We start from the raw sequence: 13,691 nt of genomic DNA on the forward strand, positions 1-13,691 counted from the left end.
CATCTAGCTCTTCCATGGCCTGCATATTTACCCCTTTTTTTTCAGGTTGTTATGGTATCTGCCAAGCGATGCATAAGAATTAACAGATGGTTTTGGTGGTGTGGTTGGTGGGGTTGCTTGTTCCCCTTGGGCAAAGAGCACTTGTGTGCTTCTTGTCTTAAAGGTGTATAAGTATTCCTTAATGGAATGTCCCAGTACTTGATATATGTCACAAAATAGTTTCTTTGGACAGGTTGTTTTTGTGTGACCTACCTTATAGTTGATGCACCACATTTCCTTGTTCTCCTTCGATCCTTCTTAGCCTTTAACTCCATCATTCGTAGCATATCCCATCTGAGGGCTTGTATTGTTTTGGACTCACTGTCATTGCTGCTATTCATTTTTGTGTGACCTACCTTATAGTCGATGCACCATATTTCCTTGTTCTCCTTCGATCCTTCTTAGCCTTTAACTCCATCATTCGTAGCATATCCCATCTGAGGGCTTGTATTGTTTTGGACTCACTGTCATTGCTGCTATCTTTCGTGCTTTTATCATCACTTTTTTTTTTTCTTTCCCTGCGATGTTTTACTTTTGCTTTCAATATCCATTGTCCGATTGTAAGCATCGGCGTACAACGACGGGGGTACCACCTTCATCTTCTTCCTTGAGCGAGGGATCAACCCCTCAATGAACCATCGTTTATTCAACCCATCGGCTAGCTGTTTTTTCCATTTTTCCAAGTAACTCTTTAAGTTTGATTATAAGATTGTACATTTTCATGCTTCCCCTATTTGGTGTTATAAATTTCAGCCACAATTTCATTGTCGTTCCTCAAGACTTTAAATTCCTCCTAGAATGCCTTCTTAAGGCTATCCCACGATTTTGTGTGTTTCTTTTCCAACTTGAAACCAGTTAATCACCACTCCCCTTAATGTTGTGGGAAATGACCTTAACCAATAGTCCTGTCATCTTGACTATTTGCCAAGTAGGATCCATTGATTCACTACTAGTGAACTTGGCAAGTTTCTGCTTGTCCATACTTGGACTCGCTAGGCGAGTCACCATCGTCCTCGAACTATGTGTACCATGTGCCTAGAACTAGATTGGACTGTTTCAGTTTCGTCGTTTCGGTGCTTCACTTGCACTCTAGACTATGTGCGAACCCTCTACACATCCATCGTCTATGTCCTTTGCACCTTGGTTACCTTCCTTAGTTTTGGATTCCCTCCTCCCTGGGGTCTTCGGCTTAGGCCCCCTATTCTTAGTCCCTTTTGTTGGTGTTGGAAATAAGCCACACCCGGACCGACGATAGACTAGTCGAAGAGGGACTAGTAGCTAAGTGGTAGAGCACTCCAACAACGTATGGAAGGTCCTAGGTTCGAGTCCTAGCTGGTCCATGTCTCAACATGGTATCAAAGCCAGGTCCAGGCTAGGAGCCCCAAGCACACGAGACATGTGGCTTAAGGGGGGGTGTTGGTGTTGGAAATAAGCCACACCCGGACCGACGATGGACTGGTCCAAGAGGGGCCAGTAGCTCAGTGGTAGAAAACACCAGCAGCGTATGGAAGGTCCTAGGTTTGAGTCCTAGCTGGTCCATGTCTCAACACCTTTGCTATAGATAGGTTCTCAATACGATGCAGGTTGTTTTCAAATATTTTGGCGACCTTGTCCTTGAGATATTTGTCTTTCATCTTCTTCATCACATACTCATGGTATAGATGGGCTACTTTCTATGGACTCGCTTTTAGAGTCTTCGTCCTTCACTAATTGTATTGACTGGTTGGCTACTTGGTCCGCAAGGTCTTCGCCTATTTTGTTCGAGAGTGGTAGGTTCTTGGCAACTTCCTCCCACTCACTCCATGTACGCGGTGTTGTGTGCCCTTCACAACACGGCTGTCTTGCCTAACTATGGCTTCGACTGACACTTTTACTTCTACTCCTTGTTGGACTCTATGATTCCGCGACGATTCTCTATAACTGCTATCATTGTTCACTTTGCTCTTTAAGCCAGATAGATTGATGAAATCAATCTCTCTCTTTCCTCTTGGCTATTTGCAGTACGTCTTCTTTCCTTATTTGGCTGAAGGGGCATTAATTGCCAGAGGTATGATGCCTGCTTGTGTCATGCTCCTCTTTCTCCCTTTGGTTCCTTTCTTCGTATCGTCGTAGTATTTGTTGTCAACGTTGTTCTCAGTCCCTCTCCTCCTGAAGCCCTTGAAGGTCAATGAAGTTTCTTGTCAACAGCCTTGGGAGCCTTCAAAGAAGGTGGTCAACTGTATCGTTCATTGTTAGGTTTGTTACGCATGACACTCTATGGGACCTCTTGTTGGAGAGCCTCCCTTCAAACGTATTGGCTGACAGATATTTCCCACAAGTACACTAGATTGTGTCACTCCGTCCACAACTATCTCTTCCTCTTCGTCGGTAGTTTTTGGTGCTTCCTGGTCCAATAGTTGGTCCATTATATTGCAATATTGCCTGTTGCCATGCTACCTCTCTACGGCTTAGATCTCCAGTTTCATATTAGCAACAATGCCACAATGTTTACTCCCAAAAGGAACTAGTTTAGATTACACAGAGTAAACAGTAGGCAAATGTATCATATAGCAATATAACATAACTGTAATAAACATCAGAACATGGCCAGAAAGATGTATCATTTATTTCAAAATGTACAATCAATGATTATGGTTTCTAAGACAACCATGGAGTACATATAGTACTTAATGGTTGGTTAAGATCACCAATTGTTGTCAACTACCCACAATTACTCAGAAACAAATGTCATAACATCGCCAATTATTACTTAACAAAACATTATTTATTAACTATGGCAAAATTGCCGACTACAATAGTGGATCACCAAGTAGCATCAAGCACCCTTTGTCTAACCTTCTTCCTTTCTTTTGGTTTTGATTTAGATCACTTCTTCAACTCCACAAACTACCATGGATTGTAGAACCTCTTGCACCTCCAACATTCTCTCTACCAAAATGAAATAGCCATCATATCTAGTTTCAATTGGTTTGAGGAATTTTTTCTTTGAGAAAGACAAGAATAATGCAAGTGATGTGGTGGTTACATACAAACATTTGTATGTTTGTAGCTTTAGTTGCTATTGTCTTTATCCAATCTATTTTTCCAACGTCTTTTAAAGCATTTACACAACATGGAGTTCAAAAAATGTGCTGGCAAGAAGTCTCAATTATCAAATTAGCTAACTTACAAACATGAGTTGAATTTGTCACAATTTGCACAATAATAAATGCCCAACCTCCTCAATGGCCTCCTTGAAAAGGATAAACTAGTATTTGGCATATTTATGTTTCCTAGAGCAATCAATAGCTCTAAGATAGTATGAAATAGTAGGACATGTAATAATAAGATTCATGAGTGGTCGACTTTGAATATGAGTCCACCCATTGACAATGGAACAACTAATCCTAATCTATGTTTGTCCACATGTCCTTCATCAATATATTCACCTTTGAGTATTGTTTGTTGAGGAGGGAGGTTTAATCAATGTTCTTTAGTTGTTGCATAAGAGGATCCAATTGTGTTTGCTTTTCAACATGCCTTTGAAACAAGGAGACTATACCACATGAAATGAGATTGAAGGAGCATAAAAATATTTGGTTATTGAATCATCGACATCCTCATGTTGTTGAAATCAAACTTGCTATTGTATTTTTTCTACTCATAATAGAAGTGTCTTTCCCTATTAGAACCCTCTCCTTTACTAGCAACATCTAATGCATTGTAATACTCTTGAATAGATGGCATGGATGTAAATCTACTAGTTTTTTCCTCTCCCCAACAAACTTTGCCATTTCAACTCCATGTTCCAACTTTATTTTCCCACAAACCCTAACCCCATGTCCACTCTCACTTGATACTTGGTGCTCAAACCCAATATAACTCCCATAAAACTTAGGATTGCAAACATGAATCAATGAATTCTTGCCACCCCTTGCATTTTTGGACTTATTATTGCTCAAAATGGTGAGAAATTGCATCACGGGCTTTTTGGAATTGAAAGGGCATTTTACAAAGTCTTTGAGAGAGGGTGAGGGGCAAAAAAATTGTTAGCCAATAACACTTGTGTTTTCAAAAGAACAAGAACCCCTACCACTTACTTCAACTTCATTTTGGGTTTTGTTGACATTCCCTTCTTCACTCTCCATCCCACATTCATCATTGTTGCTCTTTCTTACTTGCAAAGAAATATGTGACAGCAAACAACAAATTGGGGACTCACCGAAGTTTTTTGACAAAATAAAAAGAAATGAAAACAAACTGAGAAAACAGTCAAGGTGATTGTGGCATACCTTGCAATGAATGGAATTTGACCTTTAATGTGGAGAGTAGCTGCTGAATTTTCTTCCTCTTTCCTTTGTTGCTGTATGTGCTTAGTTCCTAGTTGGAATACTCAATAAAGCTGTCTCACCCTACTACAATTCACCTTCCGATTTTATGAACAAGTTTTACATTGCCACTGATGTGACCCACTTGGGCTTATGGCCTGTTCCACTCCAATCAAATGACATTGCAACAGGGATTTTTGAGGATTATAGGAATCCCTTGAATTTTTAGCCAAAATGGGAATAGGTAATGGGTTCCACTTCTTGCATACTACATGTACTAAAATAAAAAATAAATATTGTTTACCTTAAATGGCTAATCTTTTAAATTTCCTGAAAAAGAAAATCCACTTATCCTCCAGCCAGAGCTTATATGTGTTTACTATCAGCATAGAATCTTAAAGTATGCATTTACAATCACCAGGGGTCATTATAAATTTTATTAAGGCCTCCAAGGTTTGTGAATGCCCGGATAACCTATATGAACACAGAAGGTAATGAACACAAAATCCTGTTCTAAGGATGATCACCATGTTCTTGGACAATACATTGATTTCTAATCAAGGTGGTTCTCATTTTGAGTTAATTTGTGGGTAAATATGAAGGTTGTGGTGTTTCAATTTTTATGACCATCTCTTTCTTTTAATTGAGAGAATGTTCAGCAATAAAGGGATCTTATTGGTAGATCAAAGCTCGACAGTTGCTTAATTTACCTGCCTGGTATAATTTTCTTGTAAGGTACTTGCTGCTTTCTTCCCTTTATAAGGAAACCTGGCTTGAATGAATTGACTCTCAGTAATACTCTCGGCATGTGCATTTTGGAATAGACATTTAGGCTAAAAAGCCAATTTCTTAGTTTCATCTACCTTTTGCAATGTAAACATCTTGGATTTTTTGGGGGAAACTTTGTTGCTTGTGCTTCATATTTGAAATGTTCAGTAAATCAAAATGCTGTCTCATCCTATTATAACTTCCCTGGCACTCTTAAGAATCAATTTAACATTGCTGTTGACACGACCTACCTGGGTTTTTGAGTCCATTCTGGTACAAGTGGGTGACATATTATGGCAGGGAATTACTTAAAAGGGCCCCTTCTCTTGCAAATTCAGCCAAGACAGGGATGGGCAATTGGCTCCATTTCCCGTTGTCTCACTTTCTGCAGCTTCTCTGTCTCTTCCATTAGGCTGTTCCACCATTGAGTTTTGTAACAACTACTTTTCAATTGCTTCTTTGAAAGAATAGTAGAAAATGTCAGAGTTGGCAATAACTCAGTTGACCCAATTTTTTTCAAATGCTTGGACATGGAAAAATCTTGGAAAAATTTATAAATAACTTGGTAAATTTTTTTAACATTAGGGAACATCATGTATACAGATCAAAATTAGAATTCAATGCATATCAACTTCAAGTCTCTCTCTCTCTCTCTCTCTCTCTCTCTATATATATATATATATATATATATATATATATATATATATATATCAAATTATAATTTCAATGCTTATGACCCATGAATTTCTTTTATGACTAAAGCTCAAAAATTGTTCACAAATTATAATTTAAATACTCATGACCAATAAATTTCTTCTGAGTAAAGCTTAAAAAAGTTTACCGCTGCTGTGTGAGTGTCCTCAAGTTGGATGGCATACCTGCATCATCCTAAACAAGAGCTTCAACCATAGGATCATGTTGTGAATAAACTCTTAAAATGTTATAAAGTTTGTCCTACTTGTGCATTCCATTTTGTTTGTGAAAAATTGAAAATAAACCCTAGCAGAACTGAAAAACCGAAAAAAATTCAAACAAACCCTAGCTTGTACTACAAGCTAAATCAAATTAAAAAATTAAAAACAAATAACTAAATCCTAGCACAAGAAATTTAAAATTAAGACACAAAACCAAAAAACCAAAAAACCAAAAAACTGGATTAGTGTTTCATACCTTTGAAATGTTGTTGAATAAGAGCTGATTACTTGGCTATTCTTCTTCAATCCTGCTTCCCAAATGCCTGGAAATAGATGGCAAGTGCTCCAAAGCCTCCGACATTAGTGCTAAAAAATAGACTCTTGAAATTGTGCAAAATGAATTCTATTGGGTGGAATTAGCTTATACAGGCGTGGCCAAGCTTTTCTATGCATTTTGCAATTTATTCTAAGTTATACTTGCAATTACTTGCTGGCAGATTAATCTTGTGATTACTGGGTGAGTTGGTGATTTTGTGCCGATTTTTTGAACTAAGGTAAAGCATTCTCTCCAACTGCACCTGAAAATGCCAACCTGCTGTGTTGGGACGATAATAGTTGCTGCCCTTCTGCTCTCACAAACCTGAATTAAAAAGCTGTAATGTTCCCTATTTATAAAGTACCTTAAAATACTTTAATCACAGTTTTCAGTTATTAGGTTAAGGGTTTAGGAAAGTACCTTAGCCTCTGCTGAAGTCAACCTGCAAAAACATGGTCAGAAAAATACTACATATTACATAAAGAAGTAACCATATAAACGACTATGTATAGAAATGACTCAAGTAAAGCATAAAGAGATGCATGTAACAGAATCAAGGATAGAGACATAATTTATGATTGAGACAACCTCATCACTGTGTGCTATTATGCAGGGTTGATAGGGTGTCTTGATTAACTATTCAAGCATGATCATGTAGGGTGTCTTATGCAACAGTTCCCCTATTCATTATGATCATATAGGGTGTCTTATATAACAGTTCCCCTATTCATTATGATCATATAGGGTGTCTTATGTAACAGTTTCCCTATTATGATCATATAGGGTGTCTTATGTAACAGTTCCCCTCTTCATTATGATCATATAGGGTGTCTTATATAATAGTTCTCCTCTTCATTATGATCATATATATGCAGAAATAGATATATAAATATTGTTACAGCACTTATTATGTTTGCACAGAAAATTCATACCAGCTGCAGACAGACTGCCTGAGAATTAATATCTTAAGGAGTGCTAGATCTGAATCCTTCGATGTCTTCTCTTGGGTGTTGAAATGGTTTCTTATACACCTTCTTCCATGCTGGAGGATCATGCCCTTTCCCTGCTGTTATGTCATTTGTGAAGAGGTACCTTTATATCTTAACTGCTGCCCTTTCATAATCAACATTTAATCTTATTGAACGATTCACTTAATACATGTGAATTAATTAATAATTTGTGAAGATCGTTGCACTCTTTAACATTAAGCAAACCCTATATGGTTTAGGTGATTGGAAGCCCAATATGTGTTGGTTCGATTCCATGAAATTGTGATGTTTTACTGCGTAAGACAATTTCATTGCCTATGATTGGTTTGCTGATTAAGATTATTAATTCAGGGGCATGACAGTTGGAGGTGGAACTCATGTTTACCTTTGTGAGTGAGTGGTTTGCATAATTTTATCATATGTTTGGAGCAATGTTATGGGATAAATCATAAAGCAGTTGATTGAAGGTTGTCCAAGCTCTTGTTGAATATTGGTGCAGGAGCACCTGGGTCATATTGATGCCTTATGAAGGCTTTTGTCATGATTTCTTGTTTTGGTGTTTTGTCAAGTTGTAATAAGGTCCTAAGGACCATTTGGTGTCACTTCAATCCATTTGTAATCATTTTAAATCAAGTTGTAAGGCCTTTGATGCCATTTGAGTCATATAGACCTATAAGGTCCTGATTGGGTCAACGTTGGTCAAACCACTCCAAGTGTGTCCAACATGAGTGGAAATAATGTAATTTATTTTATATGGTCTATTTTGACATGTCTTAGGGGTATATGTGAAGTTTTGAGTCAATATGTGGATTAGGTCAAAAGTGTAAAAGTTTAATGCAAGTTTAATGTATTTTGCTTTCCAACGGTTACCCCTTTCAAAAATCAGTTGGGGGTCGTTGGAATGGGGTATGAGGAGTTTAAATAGCCTCATTTTGGGTTGAGGCTGGTTGTTGATGGTGTGTTTACGGAAGAAAGGAAGAAATCAATAAAATTTGAAGCTTTTCTCTGCAATTTTCCTGCACAGTGCTGCTATAATGTTCATAACTCTCTTGTATGGTCAAAGCAGGATGTAAGACAGGGTTCATCTGAAATCTCTGTGAATTACCTTTCATTTGACACCAATTTTGTAGGTTTTTATTAAGTTTTGAGTAATTGGTGAGCATATTTCTAAAATCTTCCCTGAAACCCTAGTTCCAAGCGTTTGGATAGAGATATGTAGATATCTTGCCATTCCACTGAGATTATAACCTCAAATCTGGTGGAATGGTAGATGTAGGTGTTCTCCAAATGGGTTCTCTTCCATTTTTGCAGGGTCCAAGCTTTGAGGCAGGTTTGAGGTGTTGAATGCCTAACATCTCCATGTGTTAGGCTGAGGAAGCATAGGTGAGGTGAAGGATTTGGAGTATGGTGACAAAACAATACAAAGTGATGCAAAAACCTGTGAAATCCTTTCATTGTTGACATGCCCCTGCTATTGGAAGTGGAGTTGTGTGTGTGTGCATGTTGCTTTTGAGACACTTGCTTTGTAAAAGAAGCCTAATTGGAGGCCTAAAACTGTGACAGTCCCAAGTTTGACCCAAACAGTCTGAAACAACCCTAAGTGAGTTTCATATATGTCATCATAATCCTTAATGGGTATCTAAAAAGGTCTTTCTTTGGTCCCCATGTTCTGTAGTTTTAAAGTTATCACCAAAACCCCTCTGAGTAGGGCTAGTAGGGTGTATGAGCCAATACAAGGCAAACCACATAAAGGAGTGTCTTGGGGTTACAACATTGCATTTCGAGATTGGTTTTGATGTCTCTAAACATTCTAGAAGCCTGCTCCTAAGTTCCACAATTCCTTTGTGAAGTTGTGTCAGATTTGGTGCTAACCGGGTTGAGGGTTGAGATGCCTAGTAAGTGGACCAATGAGTTGAGTCAATAGTGTTGATGTTATAGCTTCGGGAGATATCCTTTTGGCAAATTCGAAAGAATAAATAGTTAAATAATTCCAAGGCAAGTCGGACTTGCTATCTAATTATTATTATTTTATATTTATGAGGCCGACCCAAGATGAAAAGTCGCCTTGGTTCTTGAATGAGGCCGACCCTTGTGAAGAGTCACCTTGCTTGTGAAGAGGCACCTTACTTTGTATATATAGAAGATGATGATCATTTAATCGATCGATCAATTCATTCTCAAGACAATTCACACCTATCAAGGAGTTCACATATCTACAACAGATTATCATTTTGCTTAGAGCAGATTGACATCAAGGAGAATTCATTGTAATTGTGCATTCGCATCTAAGAATAGGTGCTGTGTTTCATTATTTCAGATCAGCCTAGAGTTTGGCCCATATTGTAAGCAGCTTTCTGCTCTTTCATTCAATATATAAAAGATATATTCTTGGCTGGGTTTTTCTCCCTTGAGAAGGAGGGTTTTCCCTGGATATATGTTGTGTTCTATTTTTCATGTGGTGTTGTATTTCTGTGTTTCTGCTTATTGCAAATCTGATCTTAAAACTAACAAAGAGATATGTCTTGGTAACTTGCAGCTTGCTCTTATTTGTTGAGTTAGGACATTCTAAACACCCTTGGGTCCTCTGCATCAAATATCCAAGCCATACTTCATTGTACAGAGAATACACAATGCCTTGTTACTGCGGAAGCGTGTGTTTCTGACCCGAGTATAGTTTTTGTATTATATTCTCCTCCTTGATAACACTCGATCCTTTTGTATCTCTATCGTATTGATGGATTAATGTTACTGCCTGTAACTTAATAACAGTTCTGATCTGATCTGATCGATGGTGATGTCACTGGATGCTTTTGATTCCTTTCCTTTATATCTCTCAATGTGAGGGAGGGGTCACACCTCTTCATCATGTATGTCCTTTGGCAAGAGACACACCCTTTCACCATTAGCACTCTTTGAAAGAGTCCAACTCTTCATTATTTCTGCCCTTTGAAAGGACACAACCTTTCACAATCAGATCTGCACTTCTGATTTTCCAATTATCCCCCTTTCAAATGAGGTTCTCTTCTCTTTTTTATATCTCATGTTTTAGGGAGTCATATCTTTTTATTTTATGTCTTTTGACCATTCATTAACTTAATATTAAATTTTAATTATATTTAATTTATATTTAAATTTAAATGTTATTTTTAATCTTTTGTATTTTAATTTTATTATTATTATATATAATTAAATCCTATTTTAAAGTGGGGACATTACAAAAACAGTCAATCGGCATCATGTTTTTAGGTTATAAGCTTTGGCTCTGGGTTTGGGCAACATAGTTGAGTGTGTTCCATATGTATCAAATAAAATTTCTTTAAAACAGTGTTCAATTGGAGCCTTTGGAGGCAAGTGGGTTAGGAAATGCCAAAAGGTCCTTTACCATGTGATATGCAGGTATACAAGGGAAGTGTTCTCTTGACATCCTTGAGTAGTAAACATTGTGGTTCCTTCATCCAAGGGATGTTACCTTGATTCATTTCATTCATGAAATGCAAGGGATGACTCCCCATGGTCTGAGACATGTCCCTGGAAAAGTTTGCTTGCACAGAAAAAATAAAAGTTTACATTGAATACTCACCAAAATAATCTGAGTTTGCTCGTATAAATTTTCAATGCAACTAGATACATTTAAATTGTTTTCTATGCAAACATAAAAAGTTCTTGATGTTGCTTTTTCAAGTTTGGCAATTTTTCTGTAGACTGCATTTACACATTATTAAGTATTTACATATCACTGTTGCCTTCCTATCCATAATTTGTAGCTTTATCATTTTGCTTGGATAAGTTTTCAATACAACCAATTACTTTCTAATTGTTCTATAAGCAAACACAATAAGTTCTTGATGTATTATTTTCAAGATTGGCAATTTCGCTACAGGCTGCATTTACACATTATATATGAATCATTGATGCCTTCGCATCCATAGTTTGTAATTTATTCTCATTACATCATGGAGATAAGCATTGTTTTGTCCAACTTCAAAGAGAACCTAGTCTAATAAGCTGACTGATGAATTATTAATTTCCAAAAAAAACAAAAAATTGTTTCACTGGAGCTCAGATGGGGATGGGTTGGGGAATGCCTAGAAGTCATCTACCATGTGATATGCAGGTATACAAGGAAAGTTCATGTCGATGCCCTTATAATTCCAGGAATGTTTCCGTGATTCTTTTATTAGCAATACACAAGGGATGATTTTTCAAGGTCCAAGACATGTCTGTGTGAAAAATTTCCTTGGAAAGAAAAATAATAGTTCAACATTGAAACTTTATTAGTTTGCCTGGATAAATTCTCAATATTACTAACAACATTAGAATTGTTCTTAAGGTAAACATAATAAGTACTCAATGTAGCATTATCAAGATCTGCAATTTTGCTGCAGACTGAATTTACACAAACTATTTACAAATTGCCGATGTCTTTCGATCATTTTTTCCAAGAGGACAGGGGATGCTGGGACATAGTTTTGGGGATGGCAACTTTTTTCTTAAATTTTGGGGACAATGGGAGGATGAATATAAAAATGACTTAAACAACCAAAAACAGCTGAAATTTTAAAAATAAGTACATTTTGCTGAATTTGCAATGACAATTCACTCTCCCCCGTTTAGCTTTTTAGCATTATTATATGTTATCTTTATGAGTTACCTTTCTTTAAGCACCAAATGGAGCAGACCATCCGGTTATGAAAAAGTAGATGTCCCATCGAAATCATTAAATCCCTCGGATGTCTGGAATGTGGGGGATGTCATCCACATCTCTGGAGATGCATCTGCATGGAACACTGCTTTCTATTAAAAATTTGAAACTTACTAATACATCATTGAGATAAATGAAGCATTGTTATGCTCAATTGCAAAGGGAATCTAATAAACTGATTGTTGGAATATTTATTTAAATCAATAAATCCAAAGCTCATGATTTTTTTATTTTTTTTCAGGTGAATTTTTACGTTCGTGGGCCCCATGGAGCTGGTAAAGTATACAGTGAGATGTTCAAGGATAAAACAGATAAGAATTGGAAGTTTACATATTTAATTGTGGATGTCACATCACCCACCCGGACACAACTTATGCTGGAATCTTATGTTCCAGCATGATGTATGAGTGAAATTTGGTATGGAAGTGTGCTGGTGTCAGTATGCTTGATTAGGCAGCAGATTTTTCCATTTTTTATGCAATAATATATTTCTCACAACTCACAGGAAAATTTAATTTTAACCACTTTTTAACTGTCCGATAGGTTTGTCCTTTTGTTTTCTTAAGTTACCTCCTACAGGGGTGTGGAAATATGATGATCTGGTTACAATTTTTTACCCTTTACTCTTTCTTAGAAAGCCAAAGGCAAGATAACTCATTTCTGGTTAACATGAGATGTTTGAGGAAACAAATTCCTCTCATTCTATTTATTAACATTTTTTCTCAGTTTACTACAGTGGATAACTCTGAGCCACAGATGTTGCGAGGAATCACCCTGTAGAATGTTTTGATTCGCTTGCAATTCAATGATAAGGGGACAAGGTTTCTCCTTTTTTGCCACCTGGACGGTTTTCCTCAAAATCTGGATATTTTCTGTAGCCATGGAAACTGTTGCATCTCCACTATCAAAATGTTACATGTTGAATGTGTAATTGCATGCCAGCATCGTCAATATTGCAAAGTGTTTTTGCTCATTAAGGAGCCTCATATTTTAATGCTTCTATAGTTGGGAAAATTATTATTGTAGCTGCAAATTAAAGTAGGTTCATTTCTGGTTGAAGGTTAAGCCATTTATTTTAAAACTAAGTTCAATGTGGTTCAAACTTTTGCTTATTAAATTTTGTTCAAGAAAAGTGAATGACAAATTCTCAGTGAGCATTTTATGGAGGTTTCCACATCAGTCAGAGGTTGGCTCTACACTTAATTTTAGAGTCTGCCTTTCGAACATTTGATGGTCACACCTTTAGTTGACATTTTCTTCCTTTGCTACAGGTAAAATGCAATGGAATTTTATGCTAACTAAGACAACTTGTACATGATATTACAGCCTCCTAATGAAGATTTTACTATAATACAATGTTACGCCATTTTTCTAGAATGGGGATGGCAGGAAACAGGGGGATGCATTTTTTGAGATTGTAGGGGATGGGAGCCTTTTTTAAAGGGACTGCAGAGGACAACATTTTTTCTTGATAAGTATAAGGAGGTTTTTAGAAAGGGCACCTAACTATTTCTTACATTACAAGAATTTTATTGTGATGAAAGCCGAGCCAGCAACAAAGAGCAACATCAGGGACCAAACAGCACCAAGGCTGCATCATAATGGCAGTCAATGAATGAGTGAGCTGAATAACAATTCAAGGTATGCTACCCAAGA

At 37.0% G+C, this 13,691-nt stretch overlaps 1 protein-coding gene across 5 annotated transcripts in view; it reads left to right on the forward strand.

Annotated features, from left to right (window-relative positions):
- Positions 1-13,029, forward strand: part of LOC131053796 (probable mitochondrial import inner membrane translocase subunit TIM21) — a 156,211-nt gene extending 143,182 nt beyond the window's left edge. For all 5 annotated transcript variants that reach the window (XM_057988441.2, XM_057988442.2, XM_057988445.2 and 2 more), the window contains one exon: positions 12,277-13,029. In XM_057988441.2, the coding sequence (XP_057844424.1) occupies positions 12,277-12,435 (159 nt within the window). In that variant the 3' untranslated portion in view covers positions 12,436-13,029. The remainder of the gene's footprint in view (positions 1-12,276) is intronic.
- Positions 13,030-13,691: the final 662 nt, after the last annotated feature.

Source organism: Cryptomeria japonica, chromosome 10, assembly GCF_030272615.1.
Source record: "Cryptomeria japonica chromosome 10, Sugi_1.0, whole genome shotgun sequence".
Taxonomy (NCBI): Eukaryota; Viridiplantae; Streptophyta; class Pinopsida; order Cupressales; family Cupressaceae; genus Cryptomeria; species Cryptomeria japonica.